This window comes from Urocitellus parryii, chromosome 11, assembly GCF_045843805.1.
Source record: "Urocitellus parryii isolate mUroPar1 chromosome 11, mUroPar1.hap1, whole genome shotgun sequence".
Taxonomy (NCBI): domain Eukaryota; kingdom Metazoa; phylum Chordata; class Mammalia; order Rodentia; family Sciuridae; genus Urocitellus; species Urocitellus parryii.
This window is the reverse complement of record NC_135541.1, coordinates 47,181,280-47,202,326: the sequence shown is the minus strand read 5'-3', so window position 1 is coordinate 47,202,326 and position 21,047 is coordinate 47,181,280. Positions and strand designations below refer to the sequence as shown.

The 21,047-nt window shown below is 38.9% G+C and overlaps 1 protein-coding gene across 2 annotated transcripts in view; it reads left to right on the top strand.

The window, feature by feature from the left end:
* Positions 1-21,047, top strand: part of Jak1 (Janus kinase 1) — a 126,723-nt gene that overhangs the window by 53,774 nt on the left and 51,902 nt on the right. For both annotated transcript variants that reach the window (XM_026411010.2, XM_026411009.2), the window contains exon 2: positions 19,382-19,464. In XM_026411010.2, coding sequence (XP_026266795.1) covers positions 19,459-19,464 — 6 coding nt within the window. In that variant the 5' untranslated portion in view covers positions 19,382-19,458. The remainder of the gene's footprint in view (positions 1-19,381; positions 19,465-21,047) is intronic.

Below are 21,047 nucleotides of genomic sequence, written 5' to 3'. Positions count from 1 at the left end.
ATCCCTTGGTAAAACAATCTTGCAAAAGTTAGATTCTCTGTACTTATTAACATCAAAGGCTTGAGAGCTGTTGCTGTCAAAAATTATTTAACTTTAAAATTGACCAAATTATATTGTTATATTGTGTGCATATAAGAATATGTAACAAGCCCCACTATTTATAATTATAATGCACAAATAAAGAATTTTAAAAAATAATAAAAAATTACTTAACTTTGACCAATTTCTCCAGTTTATTTCACCATGGGCCTCTGTTTTCCTTTTCCCTCCCACCTTTTTTGAGGGACTATATATATAGGACTGTTATTGCAAAGAAGTACAAAAGGTTCCAGAACACATGGCTTGGGAATGCAACTTTAATTTAGTCCTTACATGTAAATTAATTGTCATACTTTGCTTCTTTTGGTCTGTGTCCTTATTTGTAAGGTGATTAGGTTGAATGAATTTATCACTATTGTCTTTGGTGGCTGTATATATAATCTCCAGGATATATAAAGAACTCAAAAAAGTTATATTTTTCACATTTTAAATACTTGTTCCTTCTTTTTAAAAATTTCTTCTAATTAGTTATACATGACAGTAGAATGCACTTTGATATATCATACATAGAGGGAGTATAATTTCTGATTCTTCTGGTTGTACATGATGTGGAATCCCAATGGTCGTATAGTTAGATATGTACATAGGGTAATAATATCTGATTCATTCTAGTATCCTTCCTAACCCCATATCTGCTCCCTTCACTCTCCTCTACTTAAAGTAACTATTTTTCCCTATCCCTGCTCCCTGCCCCACCCCATTGTAAATTAGCATCCTCATATCAGAGACCATATTTGGCCTTTGGTTTTTTGAGATTGCCTTATATCACTTAGCATGACATTTTCCAGCTCCATCCATTTCCGGCATATGTCATAATTTCATTCTTTGAGGCTGGGTAATATTCCATTGTGTGTGTGTGTGTGTGTGTGTGTGTGTGTGTGTGTGTGTATGTGTATGTGTGTATATATATATATACACACATACACACACACACCCACCACATTTTCTTTATCTATTTATCCATTGAAAGACACCTAGGTGGGTTCCATACCTTAGCTATTGTGAGTTAAGCTGCTATAAATATTGATGTGGCTGCATCACTGTAATATGCCTATTTAAGTCCTTTGGGTATAAACTGAGGAGTGAGATAGCTGGGTCAAATGGTAGTGGTTCCATTCCAAGTTTTCTGAGGAATCTCCATGCTGCTTTCCATAATGAACCAGTCTGCATTCCAGTCAGCAATGTATGAGTGTACCTTTTTCCCCACATCTCTACCATGTTGGTCTAGGATCTGACTTCCTTAACAAGACTCTAAAATGCAAGAAGTAAAATTAAGAATCAATAAATGGGATGGATTCAAACTAAAAAGCTTCTTCTCAGCAAAGGAAACAATCAGTAATGTGAAGAGAGCCTATATAATGGGAGAAAGTCTTTACTAAATGTGCCTTGATAGAGCATTAATCTCCAGGATATATAAAGAACTCAAAAAAGCTTACCACCACTCCCCCACAAAAAATCCCCACCAAAATCCAAATAATCCAATCAATAAATGGGCTAAGGAACTAAACAGACACTTCACAGATGAAGAAACACAATAAAATATATGAAAAAGTCTTCAACATCTTTAACAATGAGAGAAATGCAAGTCAAAACTATTCTAAGATTTCATCTTACACCAGTGAGAATGGCAATTAACAAGAATACAAGCAACAATAGATGTTGGTGAGGATGTGGGGGGGAAAGGTACACTTGTTCCTTCTTAAAAGCATAGCAACTAGTATAATGCCTGCCATATGACAGTGTCCCAGTATGTACTGTTAAACAAAGATTCCAACTGTGCTTGGAGGCTGTAGAGAAGAGATGATTTTGTTTGTATCCTCAAGGAACTTATAGTCAAGATCATGGGATATGCCATGGAGAGAACACAGATTAGATTTTGATTTTGTTCATCTGTGGGATAGATATATATTGAATGTGATTTCCTGCCTGAGTCAACTGTGTGGTTTAGAACACAAGTGTGTTGTGTTAACATAACTTTCATGACAAAAGGTATTATTTAGAGTTATGATCACCATGGCAACTACATAGTCCTTTCCTCCCTGCCAAGGACATTATGATATTATCAATACTAAGACAAGTTAGTATTGTTCCCATTTTGTAAGTAAAAGAGCTGAGGCTCAAGAGTTTTAGGAACATGTCTAGGTTAATGTACCCCCTAATGCTAAACTCAGAATTGGGACCTAGGTGTGTGATTCTAAACCTTGTGCACTTAACCCCTAGATTCCTGGCCTCCACTGATCCTAGTGTCTCTCATCAGTCCATTCATATGAGCAGCTCACCTTGACCAGGTTCTGAGGACATACCCATTTCTAGACTTCATTGTTTAACCCCTGCTTTGTTTCCTCTACCCCCCAGTCTATGAAAGCTGCTTTCTTTACAGCTGATTTACTGGCTGTGGTGAGTTTTGGAGCTAGTAGTAAAACATCTACAGATTTTCTTCAAAACTGATGTATTCATGTCTATCCCTACCTTCTTCTTTCTTTCTATAGTGGAAAAGTTGTTTTTTTAACCCACCCTGGGCCAGGTACTTGTGTGTTAGGACTAACTTGGTTGGATATGATGAAAACTCCACAATGACAGTGAATTAAACAAGAACAGAGGTCTTCTTATCACCATGTGAAAGTGAGAAGAATGTCAACAGGGTGGCTCTTATTTAAAAACCAAAACAAATATCAACAACAAAATGGAAAGTTAAAGGTACCCATGAGAATATAAAGAAAGAAATTGCAACCCTTGGGCATTGCTACTGGGGCTGTAAAATGGTAGTTACTATGGGGAACAGTACGGCTATTCCCTGTAAAGTTAAACATAGAATTACTATATGATCCAGCAAATTGGCTCACAAAGATATATCCAAAGAATTGAGAGCAGATAATTGTATACCAGTGTTCCTAGCAGCATTATTATCAGTAGCCAAAAGGTAGAAACAACCATTGTGCCTACCAGCAGTTGAACAGTGGAATATTATGCATTGATAAAAAGGACTGGAATTTAGATCATGCTTCAATATGGATGAACCTTGAAAATATTATGCCAAGTGAAATAAGTCAGATACAAAAACCAAATTTGAATGATTCCACTTAGATGAGTTATTTAGAATAGTCAAATTCATAGAGACAGAATAGAGGTAACCCGAGGCTGCTTGGAGGGAAGAATAAGGTTATTGTTTAATGGGTACAGAGTTTCTGTTTGGGATGATTAAGTAATTCTGGAAAAAGGTAGTCGTGATGGTTATACAACATTGTGAATGTGCTTATTGCCAATGAACTGTGTCCTTAAAAATGGTTAAAATGGTAAATTATATATGTTGTATATTACAAAAATGGAGGAATATGGAGACTGAGACAAGAGGATCATGAGTTCAAAGCCAGCCTCAGCAATGTCGAGGTGCTAAGCTAAGCAACTCAGTGAGATCCTGTCTCTAAATAAAATACAAAATAGGGCTAGGGATGTGGCTCAGTGGCTGAGTACCCCTGAGTTCAATCCCTGGTACCCATTAAAAAAAATGGAGGAATGAGGCTAACACTATGTGGCCATAAAGACTTCTTCTTGAACCCACATGATGCCATCCTTTGGTTACGTTCTTTGGGTATGGTCTTTGTCCTTTTCATCCAGGTTGGCAACATCCATAGTCAAGGCTGCGGATCTGGGAAGGGTTTAAGAAAAAGGGATGCATATGTATAATATATTATTTATTTATTTATTTTTTGGGCACCAGGGATTGAAACCAGGAGTACTTAACCACTGAGTCACATTCTTAGCCCTTTTTATTTTGATACAGAGTCTCACTAAATTGTGTAGGGCCTTGTTAAGTTGCTGAGGCTGGCTTTGAATTTGTGCCTCCTGCCTCATTCTCTCCAGTCACTGGGATTACAGGCATGTGCCATGGCACCCAGCAGGGCAATATATTTTAAGAGAATACTTTTAAAACTCTGTGTTAACTTTGGGCTTACAATTTATCCTTGATTCTTCTGTAACAGAAATATCTGCTCAATATCTACCTGAGCTTGAGTTTTCTTCAACTCCTGGCTAAACTGAATTGACTTGACATATTGTGTTAACAGACTCTTTTTTTTTTTTTTTTTGGTTCTCATTCCAGGGCTAGGCAAATCTTGGCACACTGGAGATCTCAGGGCATGGTTAGGAAGTGAGAAAGCCTGTGGTCCCCCTCAAGAGTACCTTTATGATAGAGAATATAAAATAAGAATTTAAATAGTTCCTCACAGTCTAGTTAGGCATGTAAACATTTAATATTATAAAAGTTTTGTAAGTGCCCGCTGGTATATGGTATCTGCATGGTTAGGCAAATACTTCTGAGGGAAGTGGGAATAGTTAGTGGACAAGGGAATGTTTAGGCTTTTGTCCCTTTCACCCACACTTATTAATTTGGCTATGCCTCAGGCACTGTTGTGTACCTAAGTAATAGCTGTGGAGAAGACAGACAGTTCTGCAGTTATAGAGCAGGATTAGAAGTACTGCTCTAAAGGTGAGCACAGGATGCTCTGGATGCCTTGACTTGGTCCATTGGACATCCTTGATAGAGGAGATGATGCTTGAACTGTGCATTGAAGGTTGGGTCACAGAACAACTGTGAAGGACACAGTTGTTCTGGATTCCAGGAACTGTGAATAATTCAGTATTCTGGAGTCCAGGTTACAAGTGGTGATAAGCCAGGATAGGTGGATCACAAGGGCTTTGTAAGCCATCTGTCCTAAGAATAGGAAATAAAGATGTTGAAGAGAGTGCATAAGATGTTCAGATTTGCAGCTCAGAAACATGACTGCATGTGGAAACTGGAATGGAGACTGATGAGAGGAAGGGCAGGAATCTTTCAGGAGACAAGGACTGTTATTTAGGATAGAAGTAGATGGAGATACAAAGTTTTCATGAATAAGGGTTGTTCCTCAGTTGGATGTGTCAGCAGTCTGTCCATATCCACTGCACCATTGTCTCTCCAAATTCGAAACTAGCCATTCTATCTCCTAAGTCTTTCTCATCATTTTTTTTTGTTTACAGTCCCCAAAATATACCTGATGGTTTTATGCCACAGTCTTTGGTCTTACCTTTATTTTTACCTGGAATGGATCTCACTTCTCTTCTTTTCCTGCCCAGATTTTGAAATCATGACTTCTTTTGATTCATTCCATGACAAAATGGTCTCTTTCTCCTCTGAAGTCATTATGTTTAGTATCTTTACCACTCATTGGAAAATACTGATATTGTGCCTTGTCACATCTTTTCATAGCTTTTTTTAAAAAAAATTTATATATTTTATATTTTTAGTTGTAGGTGGACACAATACCTTTATTTTATTTATTTATATGTGGTGCTGAGGATCAAACCCAGGGCCTCTCATGTGCTAGGTGAGCACTCTACTGCCGAGTCACAATCCCAGCCCTTTTCATAGCTTTGAGTTGTGGTAACTCTTGAATTATTTGCAGCAGGTGGAGCGATAGGTCCATTGGATGGCTTACGTAATGGATAGCAATTGGCTTTTCTGAAACTCCTTCCCAGTCCAATTTCCCTGTGTAGTCTGGGGGAATCACTTTTTCTCCTTCTTCTCATTAGAGTACTAACTCATATTAATTGTAGAATACTTGCAGAATCTTAGAAATTGTGCAAAATGAAGTAGCCATCAATATCAAAAGCAACTTGGAATAATCATTATTAACATAGGTACTTATTCTTGTAATGCCCTCTTCACCCTCCAGTTTATTCCTTTGTTGAGAATTACATGTATATGTCTGTGAAACAAAGGATCATCCTATGTGTGCTATTTTGTGATCATTTTTTTCATTATTATATTGTGACATTGCTGAGTCAAAACATATGGAGACTTTTAAGTCCAAACTGGCCTGGGGGGACAATAGAAACTTGTACTAAAATCTTAATAGTGACTGTCTCTGGGCAGTAGTGCTATTCAATGATATTGCTCTCCATTGATATCTTTCTATAGTGTTCAAAGTATATATTTAAATAACAACTAGCCGGGCGGGCCTGGTGGCACAGGCCTGTCATCCCAACAGCTTGGGAGGCCGAGGCAGGAGGATTGCGAGTTTGAAACTTAGCGAGGCCCTAAGCAAATTAGCGCAAGGCCCTGTCTCTAAGGGCTGGAGATGTGGCTCATGGTTAAGTGCCCCTGAGTTCAATCCCTGGTTACCTCCTCCACAAAAAACAAACAAACAAACAAGCAAACAAAAAAACATAAATAGGGCTGGGGTTGTGGCTCAGTAGTAGAGCACTTGCCTCGAATGTGTGAGGCACTGAATTCGTTTCTCAGCACCACATATAAATAAAAAATAAAGGTCCATCAACAACTAAAATGAATAAAATAAACAAAATAAAAAATAAAGCCTGTATCTTGAAGGTGATAGTAATTTGTACCTTTACCTAATCTAGGCTTATATTTATATTAAAAACAAACCACACCTACTTTCCTTTAGATGGATAAAAAAATGGTCTCCTACTGTTTATTTTTGAAATGCCATCATGCTCATTTGCCCTTTTTTCTTCAGTTATTTTAATTTCTCTTGCCTCCTAATGAGTTAGATTTTACTTTAGTTAATAAATACATGTGACTTTTCACAAATTACTTAGTAGTGTATGTATACATGCATGTATGTAGTATTTTTGGTGCTAGGGATTGAAATCAGGGGCACTTAACCACTGAGCCACATCCTCAGCCCCTTTTGAGACAGGGTCTCACTGAGTTACTTAGGGCCTCACTGAGTTGCTGAGGCTGGCTTTGATCTTGTGATCCTGCCTCAGTGTCCCGAGTTGCTGGGATTACAAGCATGCGCTATCACAACTGGCTTCTCACTTAGTATTTTTAAGCCTTAGTTTACTTATGAGTAAAATAAAACTGATACTTCAGATTTTGTGATGATTGAGATCATGTATTCAAAGTGCTTTGTAAAATATAAAACATACAAAATATAAAACATAATTATATTTATTGGTTTTATATTAGTCAATGGACATGAACTATTAAGCTGCCTTTGCTTTTTTGTGTTTTTATTTGGAGAAAGACAAAAAGGCAGAGATACCTTCATTAATATTTATTTATTTTGGTGGCATGATGGGAGCCATGAGATTTGGCATCTAATGGCATGAGTTTATGCCACATAGTTATTAGATATGTCAGACAGGAATGCATGGCATAAACACAGCTTCAGCCAGAATCAGAAATGTTGAGGCAACACCTGGGTGGGCACATGTCAGAGCTTGGTGACTGGTAGAACACTTGTGCAAAACTCCTGCATGCTGTTTAACTGGATGATAGTATAAGGGAGCTGGTTTATCTAAGTTCTATTAACTGAACTCTCCATTCACCAGTTCTACCTCTCAGAGTTTGGTGAAATGAAAATTGGTCAAAATCATGATTCTAATAAGAAGGACTGAGAAGGTCTTCTTAATCATCAGAGGTAGATATAATTCCATTCAGCATGATTTTTGCATGATCTGCTATCTTCAGATCCCTGGAAACATAGGTACCAATCAGTTATCCAGAAGGCTGAATTCTGCATAGTAAGGAATCAGAGCTGTGAAAAAAACTCATACTAAGTACTAGATGGCCTCCTGGCCTCTGATTTCTGGCTCTGCATTCCCTTTAATCCAAGGACATGGTGTTATAAAAATAGCTCAAGAGCTACTCCCAAGAGCAGCCCTGTGAACTCCTCTCTCTGACTGTACCGGGGAGGAGGGTGAATCATGAGCAGCAGAATATTGATGCCCTGGGTGCTGTTAGTAATTGACCTAGTCAGGTTCTTCAGCTAAGAGGACAAAAGCTTTGGGAAAGTTTTTTTCTGACTCATTCCCATTATGATTCACAGAAAACCTTTAGCTTCTTATTTATTTATTTATTTTAAAAAAGAAGGTGTGTGTGTGTGTGTGTGTGTGTGTGTGTGTGTGTGTGTGAGAGAGAGAGAGAGAGAGAGAGAGAGAGAGAGAGAGAGAGAGAGAGAGAGAACAGTAAGGTGGGGCAAAGGTATAGATCCCCCAAATGAATATTCTTACCCACAGAAATATTGAGGCTCTTTGCCCAGTTAGCTTTTATTGTCCTGGGATGTTCACTCTGGGGTTGGCAGTAGGGGGAACTCAGTACACAGTGCCCTTTTATCTAGCCCAGGACTAATTGATGATTTAAAAATATTTGAAAAGAAGGACATTAGTTTTTACATAGTTGAGTTTCAAGCATCATGTGCCCATGTCTTTTCTGTCATCTTCTGTCTGAGAGTTCCTACCCCAACACCACACACACACACACACACACACACACACACACACGGACACGGCAGGGGACTTTCTCATTTCTGAGGAATTCACGTGAGTCAGGGAGTTGAGATTTTTTTAGGTGGCGTCTCTTCAAGGTAAAGTCCAGACTTCTTAGTGGACACATGTGGTCCTCTGGAGCTTGGCTCAGCTCCGTCCCTCACCTCATCTCTGTCCCTCACTTCATCTCTCTCCCTCACCTCATCTCTGTCCCTCACCTCATCTCTGTCCCTCACCTCATCTCTGTCCCTCACCTCATCTCTGTCTGTTCTACGTATACTTTCTGTTCAGTCTCCAGTCAAAGATTTTATACTCCCCTTTTCCTTCTTTTGCTCTTCATAATCTGTTATGTGGAATATTCCTTGCATTCAGCTTCCATTCTCATCATTTTTGAATTCTTCCATCCCCAAAGGCCTTGTTCCCATCCCACCTCCTCTGTGGTGGTCATGGTGTTGTGTGCCTTCTGTGGGCCAGGTGTTGCTCTAGATCAATCGATTGATCTACCTATCTTTTCCCAGAGTTTAAAACAATCCTGTAAAATAATTTCAATCATCCTTATTTGCAGATGAGAAAGCAGTAACAGAGAGTGAAAAGTTTTTGAACCCAACTGCTGAGTAGCAGAGCCAAAGTTATTCTTCACTTGAATATTTAACTTCACCATGCTGGTTTTCCTTGAAGTCTTCTGGATTAAACTAATTGCACCACTCCCTACTCTTACTCCATTCTCTGCACACACTCCTTTGCTTTATGTCTTCTGTGTTTGGCAGTGAGTCACATATGATCACCTTGCTACACTCTGGGGGTATTGCCTCCTCTTTGTTGTGTGTCTTTTCTTTCATTCTTTAATGTTATTTTTATTTTTTGACTGGGGATTGAACTCGGGGGCACACAACCACTGAGCCACATCCCCAGCCCCATTTTGTATTTTAGAGACAGGGTCTGACTGAGTTGCTTAGCACCTCGAAGTTGCTGAGGCTGGCTTTGAACCCATGATCCTCCTGCCTCAGCCTCAGCCTCCCAAGCTGTTGGGATCGCAGGTGTGGGCCATCTACCTGGCTGTTGCATTCTTTGTTTCCCATTAAGCTGTGCGGTGCAGGCTTTACACAATGAGTTAGTTTGTTTGTTTTACTTAAGTAATTTGTTCCTAGTCAGTATCAATTATTTTCCTAGTTACATTTAGCTTAGTCATTTACATTCTACTGTGTTTGTCCCCACTAATTAAGTAGTCTTAGCAAGTTATCCTTTCTTCCTCTTCCTACACTTTGTTCCCTAGAAAGGAGAGAGAAGCTTCATGATTTGGGTCTGTACCATCTCCTCCCCTTGCCACCTCTACCCCCCCGCCCCCCAAAAAGGAAAAAAAAACCCAAACCAGAAAAATTAAGTGGAATAAAAGATGACTAGTCGTAGTTTAGTGCAAGGAATGAAACAGATGCCAATTTGGCTAAATTCCATTGTTGTCTGTTAGAAAGGACCATTTGATAAAAGGATTATAAATATAGACATGCTGTGGACCTGCTTGGGACTTCATTTACAGGATGTAAAAGTGTCTCATTGAGGCTTTGCTTCCTTATTTGCAGAGTGGAAGGTGAATATTTGTTTTTAAGAATAACTGTCTCTTATCACCCCTTTCGATTGATTGGTAGCCTAATTCTTGATACACCTACCATCTAAATCTAAGACTTGGGATAGATCCCACCCCTAAGTTTCCAGTGATGGTCATACACTGAACTCTTCCCTGCAATGGTTATTTCTGTGAACCACATTGAAAATTTTGCACAGATGCAAAATAAGCAGATTGACTTTTAAATTCTTTATGTTCTGTGAAGAATCACTGAAAGATGTTCTTATGTAGGTGGAAACTGGGGACTGGGAATTAATCATGTGTGTAAGAATAGTAATTATTGGCAGAATTTAAAATGTGGGTCTTTCATATTTTATTCGTATAGTTTCTTCTTGTTCTAGATATCTATGGCACCATTATATGGATCTAGGAGGTAACCAATTGAAAAACTTTGAGAGGAGAAATTGCATTATGAAATGAAGACTGAGAGTGCCATTGTATGGCAGAACTCAGTCTAGGCCTTTGGAGTGAAACCTTTTAAGCTACACATTGTGAGAAAAGAGGAATGATCTGCTGGTAACTAAAGGAATTCCAGATGAAATACATCTCACTGTTTAATGTTCATCTGGGGAAGGTATATGCATTGAGTGAAAATAAGGTAAATTTTATTGGTAATTTTGTTGAGTCTCTTAATAAAACCAGTGGTTTCCAAACTGTGATCTATTATTTATCAGTGGGCTGTGAAATCTATTTTGAGTCTTCTTTAGCATTTAAACATATTAAATAGAAGAAAACAGTGAATTGCAATAGTAATGATAAGTATCTTTTTGTGAAACTTATATGTCACACACACATACGTACTCTAAAATATATTTCTTACTGTGAATCATGGTCCAAAAAAACTTAAAGGCTATATATTAAAGTGTAGCTGTCAGCATGGAGCCCTGGGATATCAGGTTGTGATGCGTTGCCCCTCTTGGATTCTTGGTGGGTGCGGAGGAAGCTGCTGGTAATGAAAGAAGAATGAGAGGAGGCTCTGTGATTCTGGAGGAGAAGTGCTGACCAGCTGCTCTGGCTCTACCCTGATGCTGCTGCCTTGTGCTGGCTGAATACAGTACTCATCTTGCAGAGCTCTGCTTTGCTTAGAGCTGTGTGTGCAGTTTGAGAGTGAAGCCTTAGTGTTTGGAGTGTAGTTCCATGGAACTTGCCTGGCATGGTCATGGGCATAACCAGAGCCACAAAACAAAAAAAAATGAGTGAAGCCATTGCTGGTGATGTTGTTTCAAAGCTAACCATAGAAATAGGTTGTACTTTCTTGGCTGAGGAGGATTATAAGGAAACATATCTCTTGAGATTTCCTCTTTAACTCTTATCACACAATTTCATTTATATTTTGAGGCAATAGCACAATTTCTTTGGGATATAGATCAGAAGGGACCTTTTCCAGTTGGGGTGTTGACTAGCACCTGAACCCCCTTCCTTTTTTGAGTTTCAGTTGAAGGAGCTGTGGATGTCTGACTAGGGAAGAACTGGGTTTGGCCTGTTGGATCCCTCCTTTCCAAGACTTTGAGTCTGGAGGGAATAGTGCACATACATGGGAGAGACTTGAGATCATTCCTAGTAGCCATAGAATTAGGAGTCCAGTTGTGGTGAGAGTTGGTGACCAGTGGTGATGGTGCTAGCGGTGGTGTTCTCAGCAGGCCATTCTTGGGTCCTGTCTTTCTCTTATACTCACTTTTACCTCAAGGTAAGCAGAGTTAATTTCTGATTTTTTTCCATTTGAGAACCTGAGTGATTTGAGTTACAGGAACCATGTTAGATGGATTTCTGCCTAAACAGAGATTCCTATGTAGCCTTAAGAGAGGGAATAGGTGAATATGTGTAGATACAAATAAATTAGCACAAGTTGCAAAAACTTGGGGGACTCTGGATTTTTTCTTTAAATTATGGTTACCCCTACTGAAGATTGGAGTGCCCAGCCAGCCACTGAAGACTGGTCCTCAGCTCCCACTGCTCAGGCCACTGAGTGGGTAGGAACAACCACCGAGTGGTCTTGAGCTGTTCTGCAGACACTTATTAATAAGAAAGATGGAAATAAGGTTATGGAAAATAAACACCAATTTCTAAAAATAAATAAATAAATTATGGTTACCTTCAAGCTTTGTCAGATGGCACTTTTGTAATAGATTTTATGTCTTTGCATGAAGACATTTTGGAAGTTCAAATTAATGAAAAATTATGTTAGAGTGCAGCATAATGTGGTTTCAAACATTTGTACGCTAGGGTTGATTTGTTTTCTTTCTTCTTCTTTTTTAATCTAAAGGATTTAAAAAACCATGAGTGTACTCATAGAAAACTGTTCTAATGGACATAAGCTTTTTATTTTAGTTTAAGAGTTTGGGGAAATATTGAATCATCACAACAACCTATGAAATACATACTTTTACCATTTTACATTGGAAACAGAGTCTCAGGTGAAGAAACTTGCCTGATGTTGTCACACAGTAAGTGTTCCCCCACCCCTCACAGACAGGTTTCTTTAGGAAAGTAGATACATATTCAAGGTAGGGGGGTAATCTCAAGAGAGTCACCTTTAGGGTCAATCACAGAATACACATTCAAGAGAGAATGTGAGCCATCTCCAGAAGGAGAGACAGCACACACAGTGTTAGAGATCTGAACGCAGGTTAGGATGACTCCAGGCTTAGGCTTCTGTTTCTGGGCTGTAAGGAAACCCAGAGATCATCTAATATTTTTTTGTTAAGCAGTCTGAGCTCAAATCCTGCATAAGAAACTTGCTCTAGATTGGGCAAGTCTTGGCAGAGCTAGGATGGAACCTGGGCCTCTTTCTGATTGGCAGTTTATCTTACTGCCTACAGGAAGAAACTGGCATATAGACTGTCCTCATTTGCACCCTCCTTCACTTTGCATTCTTTCTGCTATTTTCCTGCATGATCCCTCCTGGTCTGCATATTCTTTCCTGTACTTATACCCTCTTGATCTCCCTTCCTTCTGGTCCTTTCCTTGAAGAGCTGCAACCTTCCTTTCTGTCTTTTGTATCTTCTCCATTTCTTCAAGCCAGGAGCAGGTTCACTCTCCCAGATAATGTCACAGACCAAACCATCACCCCCTTGCCTTCTTGATTCCCACAGTTTTTGCCATCTCTGTCCTGGCAATCCTTAACATCCTCTGACTTGAGGTACCTGTGTATGTGTTAGCCTTGCCTGGTGTTAACAAAACTACAGGATTTTGGAGGGCTCACACATATTTATGTTACATCTTTAGATTTCCTGAAGCCCTGAGCCTTGCCCAGGGCAATGTGGGAAATGGAAAGGGCAGCAAGCAAGTTCCAGACTTGGTCTTGCCACTTTCCCAGTTGACCATGGGAATCCAAGTCTTTTCAGCTGTGAAAGGGACTGTGAGACTTGAATGTGGTTTTGTGATTTCCCCAAACTCTTAAACTAAAATCAAAAGCTTATGTCCATTAGGTTAGTTTTAACCTTTTCAACTCATAGAAGTGCTGTATAGGGGCTAGGGATATAGCTCAGTTGGCAGAGTGCTTGCCTTGCCTGCACAATGCCCTGGGTTCGATCCCCAGCAACACACACACACACACACACACACACACACACACAATAATATATATATATAATCTATCTATCTATCTATCTCAAGGTTTTATTGCAGTGGCCCAGGTGCTTCATATGTATTTTAGAAATGAGTGATTAAAAAGCATATACTGGGAGCTGGGGTTGTGGCTCAGTGGGAGAGTGCTTGCCTGGCATGTATGAGGCACTGGGTTGGATCCTTAGCACTGCATATAAATAAATAAATAAATAGATAGATAGATAGATGGATGAATGGATGAATGTATTGTATTCATCTGCAACTAAAAAAAAATTTTAAGAAAGCATATATTGTCAAGATAAGCCATTCTCTCCACTTCTCTCTTATTGAGTAGCCACTTCTGCCTCCATGTTTTTTACTTCTGGGAAGGACATGTGAATAGCTCCACTAAAACTTATATTCTATGCTCTTTAATAACATTTTAGATGTATTAGTAGTGATTAGTTTCAAAGAAGAAAAAAGAAAAAGAATACTCAGCAAAGTATCTTGATACAATGTAGCTTTTAGAGACACTTATTGACTTTAATTAAGCAAAGTACTATATTTACTTTGATCAGAAACCTCCTCTCAACTAAAGTGGGCTTGTTGGGAGCAGAACATAGAGCTCTGAACTATTGAGTTGGCATTGATTGTTTGATCGTCCCTAGAAGTTTATTGTAAATGAAGCAGCATTTACGATTCTGGGTATTCCTGGAATTGCTGCTATAGTTTGAAGTGAGTTATGCTGTATGGCAGGAGTGGCATATAGAAAAGCTGTAATTCTGACTTGCTGACAGGAAAAACTAGTAGATTTTGTATTTATATTATGTCATCCTTTTGGCTGGAATCCATCAGCTTTACAGTATCTTGCGATGCTTTCATCAGAACCATTATCCAAGGTCTCAGCCAAGTAATGGGCATCTCAGGAGCAGTACATACAAGTCATTTCTGTGGCTCCAGGGGTGTGAAGCCACTGTGATTTGGCTGAAAGAGAAACAAAGACATTTTCCCTGGTATGGTGTGTGTGCTGGGCTATAAGAAGTTTCCATGCCCACACAGGGTGGGCCTGTGCTAGAAGTCACCAGAAGTTTCTCCCCTTTGCTGCAGCAATGGTGCATGGCAGTGCATTGGTTGTAAGCTGGAATGCAGCCAAGGTTGGGACACGTTAGTGACATTTTTAAGGATTTTTTTTAGTAGCTGGAGGGAAGGGTGTTTTGGACTGACATTAGTTTTCTAGATGGATGTTAGACTATGAAAAGTACTAAAATGCCAGAGAAAGTAGTATTGGAGATGGAGGCCATTTTAAAGCAGTTTTCCCCCTTATGGAAAGAGCAAGTACTTAGGAATTGGTCACTTGCACACTTAAAGCCTCTCATGCTTTTTATGCTCTAAGCATAAGATGCTGAACGTGTTTGTACATATCAGGGTTCCCTCTCCTTGACTGGAACTGTATTCCATCAAGTTGTAATCAGTTTAATAGAAATTATGGTCAAAATATTTGTTTCCTGAATGCTACACTCTGTTGGGCACTTTATATGCATTAACCAATTAACTCTTGGCAGCCCTGTGAGATAGGGCTTTATCTCTCTGCTTACACTGAGAACATTGAGTTTGGGGATGGTAAGTAACTTGCCTTAAGATTATAACTAGCAGGAGCCAGAATTAAAACCCAGGTCAGTAGGATTCCAGCCCATGCTCCCAAACCACTCTATAGTGTCATCTGAAAATCAGGAAATGAGACCCTGATGTATGACCAGGCTTCTGCTGAGAATCCCTATTTATTCTCTTGCTCTTCCAAGCAAGTTACAGCCCACATTAGCACTCTGCCGTTCTGAGCACTTTTATATCCATAGCTTCTTTTGAAAAATGTTGCTTTTGAAAAGGTATTGTGATATGTACTTAATGAAGACTTTTTGTTGTTGTTGTTGGGGGGTGGATACCAGGGATTGAGCCCAGGGCACTTAATCACTGAGCTGCATCCCTAGCCCTTTTTATTTTTTATTTTAAGACAGGGTCTTGCTAAGTTGCTTAGGGCCTTGCTAAGTTGGTTAGGGCCTTGCTTAGTTGCTGAGGCTGCGCTTGAACTTGAGATACTCCTGCCTTGCCCTCCCTAGTTTCTGGGATTACAGGCATGCACCACTGTGCCCACCTCTCTGATGAAGACTTTGAAAGATCCTTTTGATCCTTAGACCAACCCTTTGGCAGGATGTTTCCTCAGGTGAATGGGTGGGGAAACTGAGGCTCACCAACCTTAAGATTGTTGACTGCTTCTGAAAGCCTTCTAAAAATGTCTACAAGCTTAAAGCTTCTTAAGATACTTAAGCAGCCACTTTCAGGACATTTTCAAAATTACACATTTTCCTAAGTTTAGTTCATCAATATTTTATTTGTATTTTTATTTCAGAAGTCAAAGACTTTGATTCCTTGAAGACTTACATAAAATAACTCATTATAGGTGAGATGGTATTTTTAGTGAAAATAATCAATTATCTATGATGTATGATTTTGATTCTTGTCATTGACTTAAACTGTCACCTCGTTGATTTTTACATATAAATCTGATAGTGGTTTTTGGCCAAAAGAGTCACATTCTGATGGTTCTATTTGTGAATATTAAAATGGTCTGTTTTTATTTCTCTCTCTCTCTCTCTCTCTTTCTCTCTCTTTAAAACTGTCCAATCAATTGCCCTTTGCTTGCACAGATATCAGTATTTCAAAAGATGTTCTTGAAAATTAAGAGTTTCAGTATTGTCTGACAGATTTCTGGAATTTGCATCTTAGAAAATATTTGTATTATCCCATTTATTGCAGCTAGGTTCTATTCCCACTCAAAGAACTGTTTTGTTTCTTGTACTTTCCCTCATTCAGAAAGTATTAGTTGTACTTGTCTCTTACATAAGAATATGATAAATTAGAGAAATTTGAGGAATGTGCAAAATTTCTCTTGATTTTGTTGCATATAAAGCAGCAGCTACAAATTAAAACACAAGGGTAATCCTCTATTACCAAAAGAAAAATACTTTCTTTCAAATCCGTGAATTTTATAAGGTGAAGGATTCACTGCTTTCATAAAAAAGTTTTGATTGCTCCTTTTTATCCTTCCCATTTTCTAAGCTATGTTGTATTCATTTGAGTTGGAAATTGAACCCAGTGAGTCATGTTCTTTTTTTAAAAGGATATTTTGTGATTCCTGCTGATTTGTTTCTAGCATTAAAATTTTGTTTTTAGCTTATAATAAGAAGCTTAAATTGATTTCCTGGAATGATCTAAAAAGTGTTTATAAATTGATCTTGCTCCTTTTCTACTTGCTCTAAAAGTAATCAGCTAGATACCATTGTATATTTTTAAAGAAATGCTATTTGGAAGAAGATATTACACAAATGTTATATCCCTAAAAAGCACTTGCCATCCTGATTGAGCACAGTGTTGTCATGTTTTATAAAGTGAATCAGTAGTTTGATGTTTAAAGTGCTTAGAGTAATGCCTAACATTTTAAGTGCTATGTGGGTGGTTTTTATTTATTTATTTTTATTAATAGTCTGTCAATTCACTTGAGAGCAGGGATTTTGTTATTATTAAAGCAGCATAAAAATGGTATAATGTATAAGAATTTCATTAATTTTGTTTTCTCAAAAGAGTTTAAGGCTAAGCACCACAAATTTAGGCCATTTTATTGTCCTGCCCAATAATATTAGAGGTTAGTTTGAAGATAAAGTACAATGTGATTTTAATATAGTGTTGTTTGTAATAGAGAAGGAATGATGGGAAAAACCAAAGTCTCTTTGATAGCAGGTTTTCGTGGAATTTTAGTTCTAGAAGAATTTTCATGGTTTTAGTCTGACACTGGACTCTTATGTGAGGCCCAGAGAAACTTGTGGCTCCTAAAGTAAAGTAACACGTGGTCTGATGGTTAATCTTAAAAAGCTTTAAACATTCTGAAAAGGTTTATATGGTGGCCCTTCTGTGAGAGCCCAGGTCTGGGAGACTTGTCCAACCCTTCCTGCCCTAAGGGGCCTGGGTGGGTCTTTGTCCCTTTCCTGGCTTGGGACAAATTACTTCGTGGTGCAGAACAGTGAGTTCCCCCGGGGCAATTCTGTCCCTCCATGGCTGTAGCAGATAAGGGTGTGCTGTGGGGAATCTGGGGCAGAGAGGCCCTGGATACCCGCTGAATGCGAGTGATGCCTGTGCCCAGGCATAGAGGGATTGTAGAAAGTTTCCCCAGTCATGCAGCCAGAGGGACTAGCTGCAGAGGGCTCTTTCCTTATAGAGGGCCTTTGCATATGCTGATCCTTTCCAAAACCCAGACTGTTTTCTCCCCATTGACTTTGTTCCCCACTTCCCCAGACATCCACCACAGTTCAGCTCTGTATTACTGCCTTCTGAGCCCACCCTTGATCATACCCCCCTATTGTATGCTCTCTGTTTTTCCTTCATAGCATTTCAGCTGTTTGAAATGACCTCTGTCTATGCTTCCCTGATGGCATTGTTCCTGTAGACTGTAAGCTCCTTGGGGGCAGGAATTGTATTGTTGTTCTTCTTTGTTGTGGCCTTCTCTTCTAGACCAGTTTCTGACTTGCACAAAAATACTTGTTGAATGGAAGACTCTTCTAAATATGGCATTTGAAGCGCAGCTTCTGAGCTAAAGCAAAGCATTAGTATTCAGCTAATTTCTAATGCTGTTTTTTTTTTAATATTTATTTTTTAGTTTTCGGCAGATACAACATCTTTGTTTGTATGTGGTGCTGAGGATGGAACCTGGGCCGCACGCATGCCAGGCGAACACGCTACCGCTTGAGCCACATCCCCAGCCCCTCTAATGCTGTTTTGATACAGGACAAGGTGTCTGTTTACATTAAAGCAATTAATTGTATTAACTTTCAAAAAGCTGGAGATGTAATGATTTGTTCTATGAACCTTGTTAAAATTGTTCATATCAAAATAACTAAATCAAAGTCATGACATCAAAACCCACATTTGAACCTACTGCCTGACCTATTGTTATTACTTTTGCTAGAGTCTCACTCACTACAGAAAGCCTTGCCCAGCTAGCCCTGCCCAGCATTAGTTACCATTAGCAAGAGGCACAAGATGACATCCTGACTCACTGTTGAGTTGTGTTTGAGTTTTCATATGTGTTCCTCCTACCTCACCTGTAAGGCCCTGTGAGAGTTCTGCCCTCTCAACCTCAGGGACCCACCCCTCATCTCCCTTAACCTGCCATCTCTGCTGCCCTGTAATGCCTGGGATTGTGCTTTTCCTAATACTGGATTCTGATGTGTTAATTAAGACAGTAATCTGTATTAACTTAGAAATCAGTTTGGAATCTCTAAGACTTATAGTTCCTTCTTTGTAAAAATAACTTGATTCTACTGTTAAATTTGTGAGAAGCAACAAGGAAAGCAGTTAAAACAATTCAGAACTCTTGTGTTTATGTGATATGAGGTTGCAAGAGGAAATGAAAATGGGAAATAAAAGTGCACATCTTTGAATGCCTTAAACTGTTATTTTATAGCGTCAGGAGATGGGTTGTTGATGTAAAAGTCATAGTCCTTACTCACTTTGGACAGGGCACTTCACCAGGAAGCAGAAGTCTCTGGCTTTCTTTATTGGAACAATGAATGAAAATAATGCCTTTGTTGATGTTTTATGCTCTAAGATGTGTCTCTGTCCTCTTAATGTCCTCATCAACTTTTGTTTGTTTTCACTTCTGCCTCCCAAGTGCATTTTTCTGCCCCTTTAAGTTGGGCTGTTTCTCGATGAACATGACCTCTTATTTTCAGGTCCAGTTACCTCTAAGCCTATGTACTTATTTATTTATTTTATTTTATTTATTTGTGTCTTTAGCTCAATTCTGAATGGGCTTTGGAAAGTAGAGAAGAAAATCCAGTCTGCTTTTCGTGGGATATTGGACAGCCGAATAAATGCAGGTATGTTGAGAGAGAGAAATGTTTTGTTTTAAGGAAAACATCTGACTTTTAAAAAGAATAATGAAACTGTGATCTTGAACCTGTAGGGCTAACTATACTGTTATGCATAATTTTTAAAAATCAACATTTTATTCATCCTCAATGGGAAGTATATGGATTTTTAAGAAATCTCAGGAGTATAAAAGTACAGGAAACACAGAGTAAAAGCTAAAGTTTTCTTATAATCTATCCTAGATACTCACCACCATTAAAAAATTATTATATGTTGTACCAGATTTTAATATGCATATGCATAACCCAAAGGGCCATAATGCACCTGTTATGCTTTTTTGACTTTGCAGAGTGCTGTGTACATCTTTCAATGTTGAGGCACATAGCTTTATGTCATCCTTTTATTTTTGTTATCATTATTTTATTTTATTTTGTACTGGAGATTCAGTCCAGGAGCCACATCCCCAGCCTTTACTTAGAACAAGGTCTCAGCAAATTGCTTAGGACCTTGCTAAGGTCCTGATGCTTGCTTTGAACTTATGATCCTATCCTCTTACCTTAGCCTCCCAAGTCTCTGGGATTACAGGGGTGTGCTACCGCACCTGGTATGTCATCCTTTTAAACAGCTCTTGATAGACCTCTTCTCCTAATGAACATTGTCCATTATATATATTTTTTAATGTTTCTAGCAGTGCTATATCTTGTGAACCTGTAATTATGTATACTTGTCTGATTATTTATCTCCTTAGAGTTAGGGGTACAATGTTCTCTTTGAATTCTGTCTCTGTCACATCTATAAAGAATCTCCAGGACAAAGGTTTGCCTTACATTATGAAGCAGGTTTTTAACTATTATGCTTTCCATGCCAATATTTCAATGTGGGTTAGAGTTAGGGCTTAACTGCTGGTTATACTTGTTGATCTGAACTTTGAGGTAAACTTGATTTCCGGAAGCTTCTGGTTTTCAGCTTTATTTTGGACATTAAGCAATTAAAATGGAAAGCCTCTTATTTTATAGCATCAAGGCCTACCTGGTTCCTGTCCTCCTGTAAGCATCTCACCTCTCATCTTGATTTATTAGGGCAGCTAATAGATCAAGCAAATTAATTTGTTAAAGAGGATTGTGACTGTTGTCCCCATGTGACTTTTCCTGTTTGGGGAGCTTCCTTAGGTCAGTCCAAAAGCATCAATTACATGTGAGCATTTATGCTTCATAGAAGGGATACAAAGATAAATGGCAGGTAACTTACAGCGTGTGTAAGTAAGGTACAGATGCATGAATAAGATGGTTCTATTTCATTGTGGTTAGAGAAGTGTGATGAGTTTGGGAGCTCATGACAGAGGGTATATACCTTAAATATAGGACTGTAGTTCAGTGAAGGCTTCCTGAAGGAGGTGATATCTGGGCTAAGTCCTAAAGAAGGTTGATGTCTGCCATAAAAGATGTAGGTGGGAAGGTATATCTGTACAGGAATCAGCATGAGTAAGGCAGAAGGGTGAGAAGCAGCACTGGTGAGGGAGGCACAAGAATGCTGGCAGCCTTGTGGGTTTTAAGCATGAAGTAAGAAGCTCGGAGTGACAAGAGATGAGGCC